The following is a 22,337-nucleotide window of genomic DNA, read 5'->3' on the forward strand; positions in this document are numbered from 1 at the left end:
ACCATCAATACATGTAACCACAGGAATCCCAAAAAAGACTGCAAAACCCTGGTCTTTCTTCCTTTGCCAAAATTGCAGAGATACAATGAGTAATACAATAGAGCTTCTCCCTCAAGAGTCCAACCTCTCCAACCTCTGAAAATGACTAAGAAAATACATAATATAGGCAAGCTAACACCTTTCCTTGCCTCTAGGGGTCGAGTTCATCCTTCTAGGAGCTGTTTCAACCAATTCTAAACTGAGCACTAAAAACTAGGCAGTCAAAACAACTTGCCTCTATAAGCTAGGAAACCAATTCATTCATTAAATTTTTGCTATTTCATGAATGAATCTTCTAGAATAGGTAAATAAGTGTTATATCAACATGAAAATACATTAATTACATCAAAGAGGGTGAAAAATCCCGTCACAAGTCAAAACTGGTCAAAGCTGGGCGAATTCCTGAGCTGTAGATGAATTCCTGTGAAAACTGCCCAACGGGTCACGCCCTCTTTCTGAACGGGTCGCGCTACTTTGGAGCTGATTTTGAGGTACTTCCAGGTGTCCAAATGAGGCAAAAGTGGGCTTGTTGGAAAGGTCTGGATGTCTACTTTCCAACCCACGTGGAATTTCTGAATTTGGTGGTCATTTGCCCCTCCAAAATTGCAATCTCCCAAGACTGCTTCCTGTGTGTCAAAAAGGTGGCATAAAGTCATTTTTTGCTTGTTTTTTGACTTTCTGGAGGCCCAAAACTTGGTGAAATTTCTTGGCAATGGCTGAGCAAGTGTAACTTTCCATGACAAATCCAGAAATGCTGAGTTTTCCCAAAATGGAGTTGCCCAACGAAAGGGTCGCGTGCGGCGCGCGACCCATTGGTGGAGAAAACCTGTTTTTTGCCCAAAAAATCACAAATGACAAAATTTTCTCCAAATTTCTTGAAATTTGGGCTGGGAGTCCCCAATAAAGTACCATGCTCAGTCAAAGAGGCTTTGGCCAAAATTTGGAGTGGATCAGGCCTTTTCCGTCGTTTTAGTGCCTTGGCCAACCTCCTTGGATCTAGCGATTGTAATTTTGACATTTCTTTAAAACCATGACACCTGTGCAAAAAGTGAAGGAGGTTTTTCTTCTTTGGCATGTTGTGGACAAAAACCTCTCTCAGTTTTCCAAAATTCATCTTTGATTTCTCTGAAACATCTTTTGAGTGAAACTTATCCCGATGTGTGAAACAAGGAATTTTGTCGAAATGAAGCGAAATGAAGGGGATAAGGGGCTTCTAAATTCTTGGGGAAATTTTTGGAAGTAGGGAGGGATGTTAGGAAGCAGGGAAAGTGGAATCTCAGAGATTGAGTGAGGGGAAGGGGTCCAAAAGGGCAAAACACAGGCCCAACCTAGAAAATTGCCAGGTTGTAGCTAGAAACTAGGGTTTGTGCGAAAATGAGGAATTTGGCGGATCTAAGGGATGGGAAACATTTAATAAGGTACTTTAAGGATAGGGGAAGGTGTATGAACATCAGGATACAAGTTTTGCCGATGATTTGACCATCCAACAGAAATTGGTTTCAAAACCCTAGGAGAGGAAAATGACCTTACCTAGGCGCAACTGAAGCATGAACAAGGTGTAAAATGACTCATTAGACACTGACATGATAATGACAACCCTATGAATGATGATAGACTCAGTTGAATAGTGACATAGATTGGCATTTGGGCAACTTTAGGAGTGAAAGCAAACCCTAGACCTAATGCCTAGTGACCAAATTTTGCTTGAAAACTCTTTGAAATGACAAAATTTGACCTTGACACTCTGAGACCACTTTGTAAGAGCATATTTGATCACTGTAGGAAAGCTGGAAAGACTGACACTAACATTGGCTCCAATGGGGATGGTAGCTCCTTGGAGGAGCCAAGAACCGCAGACCTCTGGGAGAGCAGACCAGTGCTTTCAACCATTGGGCAATGGAGTCAATGCAACCAATCAAGCAGATGCCTTCTTGATTGATTCTCCTGATCAGATCTTCTGGTCAACAGTACAAACCTATCACTGGGCATCCAAAAACATAGTTGACCATGGCTGCAACAAAACACTGTAAAAAACACTTTCACTGCTGGTTGCAACAAACTTGCTAGAGGATCGTAAAAAACATGAAGATTCGCCATTGCCACCTCCTGCTGAAAGATCAAGGTGTCCTTTGTTTCAATTTCTGATTTGCCTTCCTCATGTGCTTCGGTGAAAGTATGCTCATGGGCTTCAAAAAACTCTGAACAAATGGATGAGCAGATCTCTTCTTGGAAAAGCATTTCAGCACATGAAACATATGAAGAGGAATCTGAATGGAAATCCTGAATGTTTTGTTCTTCTATGGTGTGAATGTGCTGTAGGTCATCTTCATATGATATCACAACCAAATTATCAAGTTCCTTATTACATTCTTCAATATTATCAAGCACAGTATTATCATTTAGATCGTTTGCCACAAATTCACTCAAAGAAACTTTTTCACTTGCTTGAGCAAAGATCTCACCTTGCTGTTCATGAGCTGACTGAATGACCTCCTCATGAAGACTCGGTTCTAATGACAGACTGGCAGCACGACTGAGAACATTTGAATCCATACCGCTGTCTATGATCTCAACAACAAAATTCTCCTTTTCAGGATTCAGCACAAGGTATTCTTGGTCATCATGATCTGAATGTTGATCTGAAATAGCTGACTTGACTGCATCACATTCTGAAATTGAATCTTGACCACCCTGCACGCTGTCTTCTTCTGTGGGCAGATCTGAAATAGAACCCTCTCTTTCATCATTTTCAGCCATATGGCCATCTTCAACCTGCTGATATTGATTCTGCTGCAAAATGTCCTGATCATCTTGATGGGAATTCTCTAAGTTTTCTTTATGTTGCTGAAATGGGTTCTCATACAGAGCCTCCATAATCTCAACGTCCATAAAATTATCATCTTCATAATATTTCTCAAGGCTTTCAATAAAAGTTGAAGCATGTTTGCAACAGTCATGAACTAAATTTAATGATGGATAAGATGCTTGATATCTTTCAATAAACAAGGCATGAAAATCCTTTAAACAGTAAATACAGGCCTGTGGCAAATTTTCATACCAGGATTGAGCTGCACCTTCCAGAGTGGCCAAGAATATCTTCATCAAGCAATCTTCAGGAAAATCCACCTTCAACTTGCGAATATGCATATGAAATCTAACTAGATGTAAAGCAGCATCCTTCTTACCATCATCTTTAAATGTAGGCAAATTCCTTGACCAATCTACCTTCGGAATTTTATTTGGAAAACCAGGGATGTGATCTCGACTCAGGGGAGCGTATCTTCTTGCAATCCGATCCATCTTGAAAAGCTCAAAGCTACTGATCTCTCTGCAGTGAAGTCACCATGAAGCACAGATTGCTGGATTCTTGCAGTGAAAGGAGTCGCCAAATGAATGATTTCAGCCTGTGAAAACTCTCAACTTATCATCCAAAAGTTCAGAGTTTACAAATGAACTGGGGTAAAATGCAATCGAAGTGGCCGTATTCACAAGCTCACGGAGATTGACTGAAGCAGCGTTTATCTACTTCCGCTTATGCAAAGCAAAAGCGTTTCGAAGGCTACCTGGCATAACTTCAGGCTCCGTCTAAGACTTATGAAACCAACACATCAATCCACAAACAAGTTTGTTCTCCCCAGTATGGTCGCCAATATGTTAGCACTTGAAATTTCACCTCAGGCTGAAAAAGGTAAACTCCAAGGCAACATCAAACCACTTAGCCTCGTAGCTAGCCCTACAGGGCAGGAGAGGGCTCTCTCCGGTCTATCTCGGTAAAGATCTTCAAAGGGCGAGATAACCAATAAGGAACACTGATTTTAGGCTAGTAAACTGATAAAAGGTTTGATTTGGGATTTTTAGGGTTTTGGCGGAAAGTTGGGGAAAGGCAATTTTTGGGTGCGGGGATTGGACACAGTTTTTGCAGGGGGTTCTTTGGGGCAAGGTAGGAGACTGTACTGATGCCTTTGAATTAAGTGAATGGATAGGAATGACCGGTGAGGAGCTAAAGAGAGCAAGAAACCTTCAAGAGTTCTCTTTAGACAGATGAAAACATAAATATTAAGCAAACTTAAAAGCAGAGCATGGCAATAATGAATTCTACTTTAACACTTCATTTGCCTAATTTGCAGAAGGAAAAGTAAGATGATGAATCACATAACAAATTTACAAGTACAAAGATATACACACCATCAATACATGTAACCACAGGAATCCCAAAAAAGACTGCAAAACCCTGGTCTTTCTTCCTTTGCCAAAATTGCAGAGATACAATGAGTAATACAATAGAGCTTCTCCCTTAAGAGTCCAACCTCTCCAACCTCTGAAAATGACTAAGAAAATACATAATATAGGCAAGCTAACACCTTTCCTTGCCTCTAGGGGTCGAGCTCATCCTTCTAGGAGCTGTTTCAACCAATTCTAAACTGAGCACTAAAAACTAGACAGTCAAAACAATTTGCCTCTATAAGCTAGGAAACCAATTCATTCATTAAATTTTTGCTATTTCATGAATGAATCTTCTAGAATAGGTAAATAAGTGTTATATCAACATGAAAATACATTAATTACATCAAAGAGGGTGAAAAATCCCGTCACAAGTCAAAACTGGTCAAAGCTGGGCGAATTCCTGAGCTGTAGATGAATTCCTGTGAAAACTGCCCAACGGATCGCGCCCTCTTTCTGAACGGGTCGCGCTACTTTGGAGCTGATTTTGAGGTACTTCCAGGTGTCCAAATGAGGCAAAAGTGGGCTTGTTGGAAAGGTCTGGATGTCTACTTTCCAACCCAAGTGGAATTTCTGAATTTGGTGGTCATTTGCCCCTCCAAAATTGCAATCTCCCAAGACTGCTTCCTTTGTGTCAAAAAGGTGGCAGAAAGTCATTTTTTGCTTGTTTTTTGACTTTCTAGAGGCCCAAAACTTGGTGAAATTTCTTGGCAATGGCTGAGCAAGTGTAACTTTCCATGACAAATCCAGAAATGCTGAGTTTTCCCAAAATGGAGTTGCCCAACGAAAGGGTCGCGCGCCATTGGTGGAGAAAACCTGTTTTTTGCCCAAAAAATCACAAATGACAAAATTTTCTCCAAATTTCTTGAAATTTGGGCTGGGAGTCCCCAATAAAGTACCATGCTCAGTCAAAGAGGCTTTGGCCAAAATTTGGAGTGGATCGGGCCTTTTCCGTCGTTTTAGTGCCTTGGCCAACCTCCTTGGATCTAGCGATTGTAATTTTGACATTTCTCTAAAACCATGACACCTGTGCAAAAAGTGAAGGAGGTTTTTCTTCTTTGGCATGTTGTGGACAAAAACCTCTCTCAGTTTTCCAAAATTCATCTTTGATTTCTCTGAAACATCTTTTGAGTGAAACTTATCCCGATGTGTGAAACAAGGAATTTTGTCGAAATGAAGCGAAATGAAGGGGATAAGGGGCTTCTAAATTCTTGGGGAAATTTTTGGAAGTAGGGAGGGATGTTAGGAAGCAGGGGAAAGTGGAATCTCAGAGATTGAGTGAGAGGAAGGGGTCCAAAAGGGCAAAACACAGGCCCAACCTAGAAAATTGCTAGGTTGTAGCTAGAAACTAGGGTTTGTGCGAAAATGAGGAATTTGGCGGATCTAAGGGATGGGAAACATTTAATAAGGTACTTTAAGGATAGGGGAAGGTGTATGAACATCAGGATACAAGTTTTGCCGATGATTTGACCATCCAAGAGAAATTGGTTTCAAAACCCTAGGAGAGGAAAATGACCTTACCTAGGCACAACTGAAGCATGAACAAGGTGTAAAATGACTCATTAGACACTGACATGATAATGACAACCCTATGAATGATGATAGACTCAGTTGAATAGTGACATAGATTGGCATTTGGGCAATTTTAGAAGGAGTGAAAGCAAACCCTAAACCTAATGCCTAGTGACCAAATTTTGGTTGAAAACTCTTTGAAATGACAAAATTTGACCTTGACACTCTAAGACCACTTTGTAAGAGCATATTTGATCACTGTAGGAAGGCTGGAAAGACTGACACTAACAAGTTGCATTTACATCATCATCATCATCATTCATTGAAACTTCAAGTTCAGCCATTCATGAGGCAGAGGAAGTGGAACATGAAATTGAATCAGCCCTTAAAGTTGATCCAAATTCACCACTTTGGAAATATATAACTATTGTTGGAAAGATCCAAGGAGGTGGATCATTGGCATGGGTTTGCAATGAGTGTAAAAAGGAATATAAGGGATCATACACACGGGTTAAAGCGCATTTGCTTGGGTCAAAAGGAATGGGGTTCGAATATGCAGTGGCCCACCTAAAGAGAATGGGACAGATGGAAATGGTTTAAGCAAGGCAAAACTTGCAAAATATTAGAGAGAACAAGGCGAGGCAGATGCTAAAGCAAATGAGGCAAATCCTGCCTCCCATTTAAAACACCCAACAAGGTTGGGAGCATCTTCATCAAAGCCTCCACTTCATTCTCATGGAATTGTTTGTTCAAAGCGATCAAATTTTGGACTGCTTGAAAAGAGTTTTAATAATGACGCTCTAGAAATAGCAGATGCAGCTATAGCCCAATGCATTTATGCAAATGGTCTTTCCTTTAACGTTGTGTGATCCCTTACTGGGCAAAGATGGTAAAAACAGTGAATGAAGCCCCAAGAGGGTACAAGAGCCCTGGATATGAGAAGGTACGCACCACATTGTTGAGTGCTGAAAAGTTAGATTTGGAGGCTAAATTAGGCCCCATTCGTCATTCATGGCTCATTTCAGGGGTGTCCATCATTTCTAATGGATGGAAAGATCAAAGAAATAGGCCTTTGATCAATGTGATTGCTCAGATCCCATAGGCGGCAATGTTTTTGAAGGCAGTGGATTGTGAAGGGCAGATAAAAGATTCTCAATTCATTACTAACATCTTGATTGAAGCAACTGAATTGGTGGGGCCTGAAAATGTTGTCCAAGTAATAACTGACAATGCAACGGTGAGTAGAGCAACGAGCCTAATTATTGAAGGCAAATATCAACACATCTTTTGGACCCCCTATGTTGTACATTCATTGAACCCCATGTCAAGCAAGATGGGGAAGCAAATTGAGTGGATTCGAGTTATTTTTGAAGAGGCAAAAGAAATTCAAGCTTTTATCACAAACCACCAAATGTCCCAGGGCATCTACAGGGAATTTGCTAAGTTTGAGCTCCTTAAGGTACCTATACTTTAAAGTTTATTAAATATCTCATAAATTCTAATTTCTAACTCTAAATTCAAATATCTAAATTGGATTCTCAAATGTCATGATTCGTGAATCATAATAGTTATTCAATCAAATTATGATTTTTAATTTGTTGAAATTTGAAACATTGGCAATTTGGCACCTGTAGGTTGCCGAGACTCAATTTGCTTCTCACATCATAGTCTTCACAAGGCTTATGCAAGTGAAAGATGCATTACAATGAATGGTATGCAGTTCCCTTTGGAATCAATGGAGGCAATCCCAATCTGATAGAGCACAAGCAATGAAACGGTTGGTTGTTGATGATGAATGGTGGGATAGAGTGGAGTACCTCTTGGCATTTACTAAGCCAATTGTGGATTTTCTCCGTATGTTTAACACAGATATGCCTAATTTGGGAGAGGTGTATGAGGGCATTGATTCCATGATAGAGAAGATAAGGTTGGTTATAAATGCCAAGGAGAATGACCCAGATGAATTCTTTTACAACGAAGTAAAAGATATATTGACCAAAAGGTGGAACAAGATTACCACCCCATTGCATCTTTTAGCCTATGCAGTGAATCCAAAATATTATGCTGCAAATTTGCTACGTGATCCAGAAATAACCGCACCAAACAAAGACCCAGAAGTCGCAGAAGGATTTAAAAATGCTTTTAGAAAGCTTTTTGTAGATCCCGAAATTGGGCTTCGGATTCATGCACAGTTTTCTCATTTTGTGGGATCAGAGGGTTGGGGTTGTGATATTGAGTGTATGTGGGACAAGACCAGATTAAGTCCAATTGAGTGGTGGAACATCTGTGGTGGGGCACTTCCACATATCCAAAAATTGGCCATCAAGATCTTGTCACAGGTTGCTAGTTTCTCTTCAGCAAAAAGGAACTGGAGTACATATGGCTTCATCCATTCAGTAAGGCGAAACAGATTAGGTTCTAAAAAGGCTGAGGAACTAGTATATGTTCATTCAAACCTTCGCCTTCTGTCACAGAAGAGAGATGAATACAAATTTGGGCCCACCAAATTATGGGACGTGGAACCAAAGTTGCCTGACTTGGATATGACATTGAATGCTATGTTTCATATGAATTTGTTTGATGCCGAGTCACCAATAGGTGGATCTTCAAGTGGACATGGCAGCAATGTTCCTAGTCCCACTTCTAGAGAGAATGTGGAACCTTCTAGTGGCATGAATGAAGACATATTTGATGATATGTAAATATTTATGATGGTGTTTTAACTTTTAAACTTTTGAACAACCATATGCATTATGAATAATGATAGTAGACTGCCAGTCATAGTTCATTTTGTACTTTGTACTATGTAGTAATTAGTATGCATTATTAATTTTGGTAATGATGGTGTCCGTGTAACTTGTCATGTTGATAACTTGATGTTTGAAATTTGAAACGAAAACTTGATGATATGTTGAAACTTGAATCGTGAATGTTATAATAATCATTAACGATGATGACAATGTTTATGCTGAATTGATGATGATGAATCATGATTGATCATAGATGATAATTGATTATGTAGTTTTAGTCTTTAGATCTAATCTAGATTCTAAAATATGAATGGAAATATGAAATTCTTATTTTTTAAATATATATATAGATATATATATATATTATTTTTATTTTTTATTTTTTATTATGTGTCGTTTCCTGCCGTATTGTATCCAGATTTTTTGAAAATTTGCCGTATCCATTTCAAACCCCATATCTGTATCCATTTCAATGCAACTTAGGTCTGAAGATAAAGAAGTCGATCCCACCTTGTACAAGCAGCTCATAGGGTCCCTGATGTATCAGGTCAATACTAGACCAGACATCTGTTACGCTGTCAACACCCTCAGTCGGTTCATGGTGGAACCGAAGAGGGTGCACTGGGCAGCAACCAAGTGTGTTCTCAGATATATACGAGGAACAGTCAAGCATGGATTAATGTACACTCGAGGCAATGACATCAGGTTGAGTGGGTTCATTGATGCAGATTGGGCTAGAAGTTCAGTGGATCGGAAAAGTACCACTGGATACTGTTTCAACATTGGATCAGGAATAACCCCTGGTGTAGTAGGAAACAGAAATCTGTAGCTCTGAGCTTAGCTGAAGCTGAATATATGGCAACTAGCACAGCATCGTGTGAAGCCATATGGCTTAGGAAGTTGCTTGTGAATCTATTCAGGAGAAGGATGGAAGCGACCAATATTTTGTGTGATAATCAGAGTTGCATCAAGCTCTTTGAGAATCCATTTTTTCATGATCGGTCGAAGCACATTGACATCAGGTGTCACTTTATCAGAAACTGTGTCCAGAGAGGGGTCGTACAGCTACGGTACACTCCGACATGAGAACAGGTAGCAGAAATTCTCACCAAGGCTCTAGGAAGAACAAAGTTTGTTTATTTCAGGGAAAAGATGGGGATGATCGAGAATCCGTTTCAGTAGCAGAAGCGGATAATGCAGGGAATTGTTGTGCAGCAATTAGCAGTGACAGTGCTATGGGCAGCATGATGTAGCATATTGAGAGGGAGCTGCAGTACAGATGTAGCAGTGACAGTGGCAGTGTCATGAGGCAGCAGTACGGATTGCAGTAGCGCAGTGGATGAGGGGCAGCAGGTCGAGCATCAGCAGCACGGAGGATCGACGTTGTGGATCAGTGTGATACTTCTGTTGGGAAGTATTGCTAGAGCATATTCATCACTAAGAGGGAGTGTTGATTTTTTGGGTAGCATCAGATATGCTCTAGCTCTGAAATTTTGTGGAGGGTCTAGAACACATAAGATCCCCAAGACCCAGAAATCGTTTGAAGAAATTCCACCTAGATTGTATTTTATTAAAATAATTAATATTTTTAATGGGGTTCCTAAGTCTAAACTTAGGAAAATTAAAATATTAATGGGTAATAATAAAAATATGGGTGAAAAGGTTCTAAGAGACAAGGATCAAGTCTAATTTAATCTTAACCGTTGATTAGAGATTAGATCACAGTCGTTGATATCTCAACAGGAAAAGTATAAAGGAAGACTTGAGAGTCATTTGGAGACACACAAGGCAAATATTCAGTAACCCGAGGGAAATCGATTCTCAAGGAGTAAGAGTTCGATTTAGAGGGAGAGTTGCAGCGTGAAGGAAGCGAAGGGCATCAGCATCAGTCAGAGACTGAGGAGGAGGTGATGCAGTGCACCAGAGGGGCAACGCAGAGGGACAGCTCGGAGAGGTAGCGCAGCAAGAGACGCAGTCCTCACGCAAAGATGATGCAGAGGTGACGCAATGAAGGCTGGAGGGTCTATGGGGTGTCATAATTTCTCCAAAGGGAGGAGGAAAATTATCTCAAGTGTTTTCTCAGAGGTTTCTCTATGTTTTGCAAAAATCATTCCTTGTAAAGAGATTGTTGCTGAAGAATAATAAATAAACCCTCATCTACTGCACTGATTTTCCCACATTGGGTTTTTTCGGGGACTATTGTCCAAAAATAACTGTGTTGATGTGATTGATTCTTGTGCTTGTATTTCACTGTTCTTTTCTCTATGCTATTATGTGACAACTGCAGTAGAATTTACTTTGATGTTTACTGAAGGGTTTTGTAAATAACTTATTATGGAAAATAAGTAGGAGAAATAAATCAATTACTGCAGTAGAATTTCATGTTAGAAATTTTCACAAACTCACTCAAAGAAATCGATTTCTCCTCAAAGCTTCAACCTTCTGTCCCAAGGATTGCGTTGCCTACTGGGGTTTCGAATTGTTGCCTCTGCAGTGAATTCAAACTCCTCTTCCTTTCTACTTCTGAGCTCTTCTGCTCACGATCTGTGCTCTAATACCATGTGAAAAAATCGGTTACCCGATTGCTACTACATCAAATTGATTACATTTCACCTACTTGTTAAATTAATTGAACAAGTTACTTGCAGTTTTCTACGTCAAATACTGAAATACATGTTGTCGTTCTGTATTTTTGAGGTTGAGGGAGTAAACACATAGGATAGCATCAAACCACTTTGGGAGCTGGGATCTAGCCCTGCCAGTTTCAGAGAGGGATCTCTCTATAAAATTTAGCTATGTTTGATGTAATTTTAGGCTAGTTATTACTGCATTGATTTTTTTTATTGGATTGCTTGGTTGATTAAATTGTTATAATTCCATTGGGCTATGGAGTCTAAAGATTAATTGGATTTGTATCAAATTTTGAAGGATTTTCACAGGGCAAGCTAGGTTGCACTAGTTGGATCATTCAAAATTTTAAATGGATTATGAAACAAAAGAAATGTAAGATTCAATAGAAACTAAGGAGCAACGAAGAATTCCTTAATTTGACTTCAGCAGAAAACATATAAATTACTAACAACCATAATAGGGTGTTATGTATAACATATCTTATTCATCACAGTTTCTGTTATGTAATTAAGGTTTTCAGAAACAACAGACAAAGAAGACAATGATTAAACACGTGAACAGAAGAAAAACATCACCAATTCGTACACCACATGAATCCTGTGAAGAATGTCCTTGTATTATTGATGCTTCCAGCAACTTAGAAAATTACAATTCGCAAAGGAAATTATATTCAACAATCAACATCTATTACTTCAAACTATGAAGTATTTATACAAATTCTAAACTAAAATATCTTGAAAAAAATATCAAGATTTGTTTACAAATATCTCAAACTGTCTTACACAAATAGAACTAAAATATAGGACATTCAAAACTAATGAATCTACTTGGCACTATCTTTGTGGATTGTTGGTGACAAAGAAGAGCAATTTGAATTTGATAGCAACTCTTATTTGATGAGGTGGCCTCCAAGTCACTAACTGTCTTTGAGCTTTTTCCTCCCGAAATTTTGAAAAACAGGGTCCAGTTATACCTTTGAAGATATCAATCCGAGCTAACTGAGAGAGGTTTTTGTAGCTTAGCATCTGAGGAACAAAACCTCCTCCAGTTTACCAAAATTCATTTCTGATTATCCACAATATGCTCTGCAAAAAGGTGACTAAAACAAGACATTGCGTAGTCAGAAAAATAGGCTAAAATGATGAGAGTGAATCTCCCAATCCCTGATAGTTGTGTGAAAAGTGAGATAGGCTTTTGTATCTTGGCATATTAGGAACCAAAACCTCATCCAGTTTCCCAAGATTCATCTCTGATTATCCACAATATTCTCTGCAAAAAGGTGACTGAAACAGGAAATTTCTGGAAAATATGCCTTCAAATAATCATTAGCATCTCCCAAACCATAACAGTTGTTAGAAAACTAAGAGAGGTTTTTGTACAAAAGGATGTTAGCAACAAAAACATCTTTCAGTATTTGAAAATATGTTCTCAGTTGTTTGTAAACCATGTTTGGAAGTATTGTGTTGTATAGGGAAAAAAACATAGTTTTACTTGGCCATGAAATAGACAAATGACGTGGAGGCGGGAGGTGAAATGGAGGTTGGCAGTTTTCGAAGGGGAGTCAAAGCGGTAAGTGGGTTGTGAAGGGGGGGGTCCGAAATGGTGAGGTGATGACACGTAGAGTGGGTCCGGCGGGGAGGAGAACAGTTTTTCGAACCCTCTCCCCCCCCCACCAATAAAGGTAGGATGGCAATGGGGGCCGAAAAGCCCTGTTGACCATTGATCTAACAGAGTGACGATCAGGCGACTGGATGGTGCACGGGACTTAACCACAAGCAACAAACTCCTTTTGTCGTTTTCGTCCCTTATGACATGAGCGGAAAATTTTGGTTATAATACATAATTCCTCCGAACTTTGGATAGAGGCATAATGAACTCAATTATTAGAATTCCATGTAAAATTAACCACATTTTATATTTTTGACCCCTTCTTGGAAATAATTTGGTGGATGAAATATTATTTACAACATTTCAAATATAATAATCATTAGCTATAATCAATTGACTGTATAAAAATTATAGGACCCTAACAATATATACATTGCAGCCTACACCAAAATAAAACTGCAAAAACTAAATACAGCACAGGAGAGAAATAAACATCACACACATCTACAAAGTTATTTTTGGACAAATGTCCCCAGAAAACCCAATGCGGGAAAACCGGTGCAGCAGTTGAAGGTTTTATTATTATGCAGTAATAATTCTAAGTACAATTCGTTGGATGCCCAACTGGTTATCCGATACAGAGAGAAACTAGACAAAACGAAATAGTGAGATGATCTCACCTTGTCACTAGAAGATCCGACTCTGATCTGCTGGAAGAGAGCCTTTTCATCCCTTCTGCGTTAGCCTCTATGCAGAACTGCATCAACCCCACGTAGTCTCTGCATCACCTCTGTTGGGACTGCACTGCCCCTCCTTCTGATCCTCTGTTGGCTGGAAACTTCAACTCTCAGCCTCCCGGTCTCACACCCCGGCTCCCGGCTTCTGAAACTCGATTTCCTCAGCAAGAATTCGATCTCCCTCTCAGGCTTAGCGTTGCCACAACGTAGCTATGCATGGCCCAACGTTAGCCTCTCTGGACGTTGTTCTTCCCTCTCTGCTTTGTACTCTCCAGTCCAAGAAAAACTTCCCTCCAGATACTATCACTGCCCCTCATTGCAAATGATCACTTCAAATTCCTCTTCCGGCAACTGTTGTGTTTCACAAATTTGATCTTCTGATCTCCACTCGATGTGTTTTCCAAATGCCCCTCAAGCCTCCTCTTATAATCCTTTTGTTGAGAACCAACAACTAGATTAGACCCTAATCAATGGCTCAGGTCATTTTGGCTTGATCCTCGTCTTCTTCTAGAAGTTTCACCCACAGTTAGATTAATACCCTTTAATTATTTTAATTTCTTAAGTTTAGACTTAGAGACCCATTAAAAATAATTAATTATTTGAATAAAATTGTCTCCGAGTGGAATTTCCCAAAACGATTTCTGGGTATTATGGAATACATGTGTCCAAGCCTCCTTGCAAATTTTGAGGCTTAGAGCACATTTGATGCTACCAGAAACCAACAATGACTCTCTCCACTCCTTTAAATATTCATCTATGGACAAAACATAATTTTGCAAGAGATCCCCTCAAGTCATGCATACTAGGACTTTTAAAGCCCTTTCCTGCCCCAATAACAAACTCCCACATAGCTTGGTAATAAGGTGAGTAGGAAGCATTAAAGGAGATATCTAGATCATACCACCATCAGGCAATGTATTCAACAGCGGCATGTTTGTATTGCTTCTTCTAATGGCTATCTAAGGTGGGTTGAGTTTGGCTTGATTAAGAGGCACTAGCAAAGGCAAGTTGGGGGAAGGTGTGAAATAGCACTTAATGTTCTTCTTCTTTTTAGGTTGATTGTTAGATTCAAGAAGGGGAGGAACATAATAGAAGGGGTAATGGATATTGGTGGAAGGCATAGAGGAAGAGTCATCAAAATCAACACTAGCACTTGCTCTCATAAGTGCAAGTTGCCTCTTCCTTACAACTTCTTTTATTGCCTTTTCCCTAGCCTTATCCTCTTCAAATTTTTCAAACTAACTGAGTATCTCTACGCTAATCTGCCCTATAAACTCCTTTGGTGCTAGAAATGGGGTTATTTAGCATCTTACACCAAGCCAAGCGCTATTTCAACCTATGAACCCCCCCCCCCATCCCCACTATAATTAAAAAAAAGAATGCAAGGTCTTTGACTCTTGAGGCAATGGAATTTGAATGGGAAGAAATCTACAAATAGAATCAAACATGCAAGTTGCAGCAAATTACAATGCAAACCCTATCTTAAAGTTTAATATGATGCATGCAAAGTTGCAAATGCAAACTAGTAAGATTTAGGAACAAAGAGGGACAGATTTAAACTTGAAAGAGAGAAAATAGGAACCGAATTCATATATGCAATTTTAAAAGAGGGAAAGCATACCAAGGAACGAGAAGATGGGATGTAGCCTCCTCCCAAAGATGCCAAATCCACTGGACAACTCCAAATCAACACCAGAGTCCAAACTAGCTCCAATATGCCAAACCAGCGACTAGTTTGTTGTTTCTCAAGTCTTCAATGTTGTTCCAGAATTTTGGAGGCTCGCCATAGCTCAAAAAGAGAGGTGTGTGTTGAAATTTCTAAGTTTGACACGTTAGAAATCCCTACTGCATTATCTGGTATATTTCATCTACTTGTTTATTCCATTAACAAGTTATTTATACATATAAATATTGAAAATAAACGCAAATGCAGCCTTAACTCGTATACAGATCAGCAACTGAAATACTAGACAAACACACAAGGGACACCGTTATTTTTGGACAATCGTCCCCGAAAAACCCAATGCGGGAAAACCAGTGTAGCAATTCTGAGGGTTTTATTATTATGTAGATTTCTTGAGTACAACTAGGGTGCCGAACTGGCTCACCCAACAGATATTGTTACACGGCAGTAATGCCTCTTCTCGGACACAGATATTCAGCCTCTCAGCTCTAGTCTGCCCCACGAAAATCCTTTTAGCGCTTCTCCTAGGCTCTACGTCAGCTCTACTAGCCTCAGCGTCACTCCTGAAGCCCCTGCGTCAGCCTTCTAGCTCTTTGCGTCAGCTCGCTAGCCTTCTGCGTCACCCACGCAGACCCCTTTGCCTCTACACAGTCTCTAGCTGCCTCTGCGTGGCTCCTACTGCCTCTGCGTCAGGCTCTGCTCTGACCCTCTAGCACTATCCCTGCCTCTCTGCTATGTACTCACTGCCCCTCGCTGCAACAGATCACTTGTTCGAATTTTCTCAGCAAACCCCGCTCCAGAAAATCGAACTGACTGATCAATCTTGGTGTGTCTCCAATTGACCCTCAAGCCTCCTCTTATACTTTTCCTGTTGAGTCTTCAATGGTCGAGATTAAGTCTCTAATCAATGGCTAAGATTAGATTTGGCTTGATCCATGTCATTTAGAACATTCTCACCTAGTTTTATATTAATACCCATTAATATTTTAATTTTCCTAAGTTTAGACTTAGGAACCCCATTAAAAATATTAATTATTTTAATATCTCTCTAATCGGGTGGAATTTCCCCAATCTATTTTTGGGTCTTGGAGATCTCATGTGCTTTAGCCTCCCCACCAATTTTCATGGCTAGAACACATCCGATGCTACCACAAATCAACAGTGTGAAGTAAATAGGAGGGGGCATCAAGGTTTGTTTAAAGCAAGATGCAAATGCTTAGGAAGGGATTTTCTCTATTTTTTTTATTTAAAAAATTGATTAAATGATTGTTGAGCCCATGCAATGGGGTCCAGAGGTGACTCAGCCAATTCAAAATAGACTCGACCGATTTGGTACCAAACCAGCCCCCCAAGTCGATTTGACAGTCGAGTCAACTTGGTTGGTTATCAACTCAATCTATTTGACTAGCTTCAATTCAAATTGAACCTGTTTTTGTTAAATGCTACACCTTGTAGACCAAAAAGGCCAAAGTTCTCCTTCATGGATAGTAACAAATAATGAAAGAACCTTCCATTGGAACAAGAAGAGGAACCTAATTTCCGCAATCTCGGTTCCTCCAATCCATTACTTCTCCTCACTAAGAATTATGTTGATATGAAGCATGAAGTTATCTTCACTCCCACCATCCAAATTGAGCAACTTATCATGTACAATGGTGGTCAAAAGGACCTAGTTTCTCAACAATTGGTCAATTCACTCTAGCATCCTACCACACCCACAAGGTGATATCATCTTGGATGAGTAAAGGTGGCAATGTCATCCACACCTATCACACATAGGTGTTTTGCCAATTTTTCCCTTAGACCTTTCATTGATACAATTAACTATGATGTTAAACTATTGTGTCAACATGACATGCTTCTTCACAAGCCTTGTTATTTTAATATAGGACACAACATTATGGTATTTTCAACACCTACAAGCTTCACAACGACATCAAAAGGTACCAAATCCCATATCCTCCCCTTTGATCAAGGCAAAAATTTGTCAATCACATCAACCTCCACAACTTCAAAACTCTTTGTTTGCTCTGGTGTGCATACCTCTCAGCATGTTGCAGTCTTCCTCATGGACTTCAAGTCTCAACAAAGAGATGCCACTCCAAGCATTGGTTCCACATCCCCCTTGATCCGAATTTAAACAGGAACGCAACAAATTACAGAGATAACCATATACACAAAGATGCAGCGGAAATAATACTTCATTTCATTAATGGAAAATACTGAAATATGCTTACAACCAGAAATGGAAATAAACCAGCTAGGGCGATGGTAGCTTATCTCTGAGAAGAGATGTGATGGCTACATGCCTCTGAACTGTGTTACAATGAGGCTCGAAGGCCTATTTATTGTTGAGAAACAATGGAAAACCCTTAACATTCCAAAACCTAACCCTAGGAGATGAAACGCTGGGGTAAATTGGTACATCAACTTCCCGGGGTCGTAACTTTGGCATATGATCTCCGTTTGACGCATACAATAGCTCGTTAGAAAGATCTATCCGAGTACTACCATTGTTGGAACGCGCAATATCGGTCCATTCCATGGACCCATGTTGCCCCCGGATTCCCCAAAAAACGTCGTTTAGGGCCTCAAAACGGCTCCGGAAGTTCAGGACCCGAAAAACTGCTAAAAATAGTAAGTTGTGCTACAATTAAGGAAACTGAAAATGCTGAGAAAGACAATGGTGGGGTCCAGGTGGACTTGGAAGGTGGCCACCAATATCCACCTGGATCACCCCTCCTCATCCTATTTCATTCCATATTGCCCTCACTTCAATGCTAAAGCAGATGACGTTGCATGTTTCTTAGGAACCCCCTATTCATGGTTCCCCTCCCCACATGTTTTTGCAGTTACCCTTCAACAGCCCATGGTAAGTGCAACTCTTTAGCCTAGATGACATTTCTTCTTCAATCCAAACACCAATAGCTGCACAAGTTCACATTTCAGCTAAGGCTCACCTTTAATTATTGCACTGAGATATTCAAATCAACACATTGATCTGACATCCTACGTTGTCCTTTGCTCGACTATGGACACCGTCGGCAGAAATCAGCAACGGTTTCCACTCAGTGTAGAGGGATTGATGAGACTTCATCTCTCAGTTCCTAGTGGATCTAGTCTACGTAATATAATTGTAATTTACACTTCTCACTTTGTTCTCCCTATCTCATCATATATAATTCATAAGGGGCTTGGTCACACTTGATCGCCCACCTAAATATGTATATTTTCATTGTAACGTGAGGAGACCTGCTCAAAGATGTTTACTCTCCAATTTTGCACCTCTGTATAAATAATGCACTGAAGAGCGTACCATATGTGTACACTGCAACAATCTCCTTTCTACTTACATGCTTGAATTCTTGGTTTTTGCTTTTTCTATTCTTGTATGTGAGGATTTGCATCATTGTTTTGTACCCATGTCACGTGTGGTTCAGTGATAGGCAGCCAATCTATTACCAGAAAATTTAAACATGAGGGGGTCCCCATTTCCGTTGCCAATGGCCAGAGACAGGTTTCCTACCAGAAATACTATTTTTGATGACCATATCGTGGTGTCCACAGCCAGAACCCGTGCCAGGTTCGTTTCCAATAAATGTCACAAGACTTCCAAGATATATCACAAAACGATGACAAAAAAATGGTAATTTCCCAAAGCCATTTCGAGTTTTCCCTCCACCAGTTAAAACAAGGCTATTTTTTTAAAGTGAAATGCAATATACAAATTGAAAAAGAAAAGAAAAAAAAGAAAAACACTTTTTAGGTTTAAATGCCCATAAAACTTCTTTTATGAAGTTCATGAAGCTTGTGGAGCATTCTTTACATTCATTTTCTATTTTCAGCAGACCATGGATGTTTTGGAGAAGACTGGATGGTGATTTTTCGCAAAGGGTTAGTGAATTTCACCTGAAAAAAACATAGAAAAGAAGTAGGTAGTGAGAATAATGTTAATAGTCATTGTGGGCAAATGATTTTCAACTGAAACTTTCTTCATAAGCGTGTTTTTTAACAGTACTCTTTTCTACAGGCTGTCAATAGAGAAAATTGAAGGATTCCACTCCATCCTCTGTTGCACCAAACAATAAGGCATGCCTCTTCAAAGTCAAGGGAATATCTGGATACCAAAAGAAAGGTTTGAACAAATGTTTTGGAACGCTGTTAATGCCACCTACCCATATGCAGGGAGGTCATATTATGCAGTGGGTCATGGATTTGTCCCCATTGCAACCCTAACCGAAGTAGTATATATAGAATGTATAATTGCTTCTTTCCCACAACCTCGCCAACCCCTTTTCTCATCACGTTGTGGTTGCCATCACATTTCCCATTGATCAGCTGGAGCCTTGTCCTGGGTTCACATCCTAGCCTATCCAATTTTCAAAATGGTATCAGAGCCAGTGTTGAGGTTCATTGGCGCTGGGTAGTAGCCCTGAGCCAAAGTAGAGCTTGAGTTAAGAGTGTTTCAAATAGCAATTGACATCATTGATATCGAACGAGTAAATGGTGCCTGCCATGAAATGGGCATGTGGCTCACTGGTAGAGAACCAGTCGGCTGTCCGACTTTCAACAAGAGGTTCTGTGAGTCGACAACATTTCCCCTCTGCCAACTTGCTTTGAGTTAAATTCTGGTGTTTTGGCAATAATTTTGTAATATTTCCAGAAAAATATTGATACAGATTCCTTCATTTTAACAGTGAACACAAGCCCCTTATTCACACAATGAAATTGTCTGTGATCTATAATTTTAGGATTTCAAATAGAATACATTTTTCACGGATCAATAGACAATGAATTTTTGCCATTAACAGATGACAGATATGTCTGATGTTCGAATCTCGCAAAAACAAAAGGCACCATTAAAAAGTAGGCTAAAATCAATTTTAAAATGTACCGAGAAAATTGAAGGCATCGCCTTCCCGAGCGGTGTGAAGAGACGAGGATGCAACAGAGGCAGCATTAGCACCACGACCCCGACAAACACGCCCTGGAAAATTTGCTTCTGGAATTTCATTTTGTTGGTTTTCATGTTCGATTTCTGTGATCACACCTGCGATCTGAACTTTTGAGTGCTCGTATTAGTGTTGCAGCGGGAGAAAATGCCACCAGATCATTTGTAAAGTGCCATATTTTTTTCTGGTATCCACGCAAACATATCTCCAATAGTTGTCTGAAGGACTTAGATCCAGTTACTATTTTGTGAAGTAAGGTAAATCTTTTGGTGAGTTATGAAGTGTATTGTTATAAACCAGTTTGTTAAAACATAAACATTGTCTACTAAGGTTATTGATTTAAAAATTTAGTAAATTTAATTAAAAGGAGAGAATGAAATATTTTTGTGTGGAGTTGTTTTATAGCCGGCTATAAAGAAAACTTGTTAATATTTTTAAATAGGTCTAATGGTTGAATTTATATTAATATGTTTAAAAATCTGTAATATTCATATGTAGTTTAATTAAATTATAATGAACTTAAATCTATTTTAATTGTGGATTTATCAAGTGTCAAGAGGCATTAAATCTCTCGAATATTTATATGTGGTTTTAATTAAATAATAATCTACTTAAATCTATTTTAACTTTGGATCTATCAAGTGTCAAGAGGGATCAAATCTTTCAAGGTGCAAACTTATTTTTTGAGTACAAAACTTAAGGAAATGTTTGCACATCAAGAGATTTGATCTCTCTTGAAGCTTGATAGATCTGGATTAAATATGTTAAATATTAATAGTTAATAATTATAATTATTAATTTTATTTTAATTTAATTTAATTTTTATATTTTATGTAATTTTATTGAGTTAAAATGTTTTATCGCAATGGCCTTTTTGCGGAGTTGTAATTTATTTGTCTCTCGGCACTTTTTGGGCATGTGGTATTGATGAGCCATAGTATTGGCCCATGGAATTGTAACAAAGCCTATTTACGATCTAATAATATCCATGATAAAATGGGGATGAATATCATGATTAAAAATCTTGTTATATTGTATGTATTAAGTTGTTATGTGCGAAATTTAAATATGGTTACAAAATTATTATTTTAATTTATATGGTAAAATAAATCCTAATATATGGCTACTATTTATATTTTATATACTTTGTGACAGAGGGTTTAGATATATCTCAAAAGTAATTATAATTATTTTTTATTTAATTAAAAAATGTTATAAACTTAAATTTGAATAAAATATTTACATAATATTTTGATTGTGAAATGAGAAATAGTTTTTGGGCACCTGGTGTGGTAAAGTAGGTATGAATATCCATGGTTAAAAATATTGTTATATTGTAAGTTTTAAATTTACATGTGCTTATTATTTTAATTTATAAGATAAAAATTATCTTAACTTATGGCTACTACTTCTATGTTATATATTTTAACTTGATAGGTATATAATTTTCTTTTATTTAAAAATTTATCACTAATTTTATTAATAAAAACAAAACTACAATATAACAAATTGAATTTTATTATTTTTATTACTCTTAACTTTTTATGGACAACATCTCCTCCACAGTGGGCAGTGGGTTATGTAAGGCCTAATGTTTGGAGGAACACTTCGTGGAATCAAATGAATGGCATGATCACGATCACGAATAGGTGGGAGGCCTTTGGGAGTCTCAAATACCTTTGAATGGTTGTCCAAGAGCTTTTGGAGATCTTGAGAAATAGATGATTTCGATGTTTGAATCTCTAGTGAGCATAATGTGCAATTACACATCATTGTTCTTTCTTCAAAAGCTTTGCCATGCCATTAGAGTTGATTATCTTTCCTGGTTTCGTTGTGATACCCCTTAATTTAACATCCTTTTCTTCCTAAAAAAAATTCAAGAAAAGTTCTTGAAAATTAAAACCTATCATCCCCAAAGATTTTAACCACTAGACTCCTAGTACAATATCAACACCACCCATTGAAATGAAAAGCAGTGGAATATTCAATACATATTCCCCCATGGTTACTATAGAGCCTTAAAGTAATATAAAGCCCACTGCCCAGGGTGGACGAGATGTTGTCCATAAAATGTTAAGAGTAATAAAAATAATAAAATTCAATTTGTTATATTGTAGTTTTGTTTTTATTAATAAAATTAGTGATAAATTATTTTTTTTTGTAAGCTTGGTAGGACCTTTCTTTTTCATTAACTTTCAACAAC

General features: G+C 38.6%; 1 protein-coding gene across 1 annotated transcript in view; it reads right to left on the minus strand.

Moving 5' to 3' along the window:
* LOC149138797 (O-fucosyltransferase 31-like) overlaps positions 1-20,410 on the minus strand; it is a 168,775-nt gene extending 148,365 nt beyond the window's left edge. The window contains exon 1 of the mRNA XM_089448297.1: positions 20,077-20,410. Coding sequence (XP_089304423.1) covers positions 20,077-20,211 — 135 coding nt within the window. The 5' untranslated portion in view covers positions 20,212-20,410. The remainder of the gene's footprint in view (positions 1-20,076) is intronic.
* Positions 20,411-22,337: the final 1,927 nt, after the last annotated feature.

The sequence above is a fragment of the Pinus tabuliformis genome, chromosome X (assembly GCF_031772625.1).
Source record: "Pinus tabuliformis cultivar Carrire ecotype Pingquan chromosome X, CPIR1, whole genome shotgun sequence".
Lineage (NCBI taxonomy): Eukaryota > Viridiplantae > Streptophyta > Pinopsida > Pinales > Pinaceae > Pinus > Pinus tabuliformis.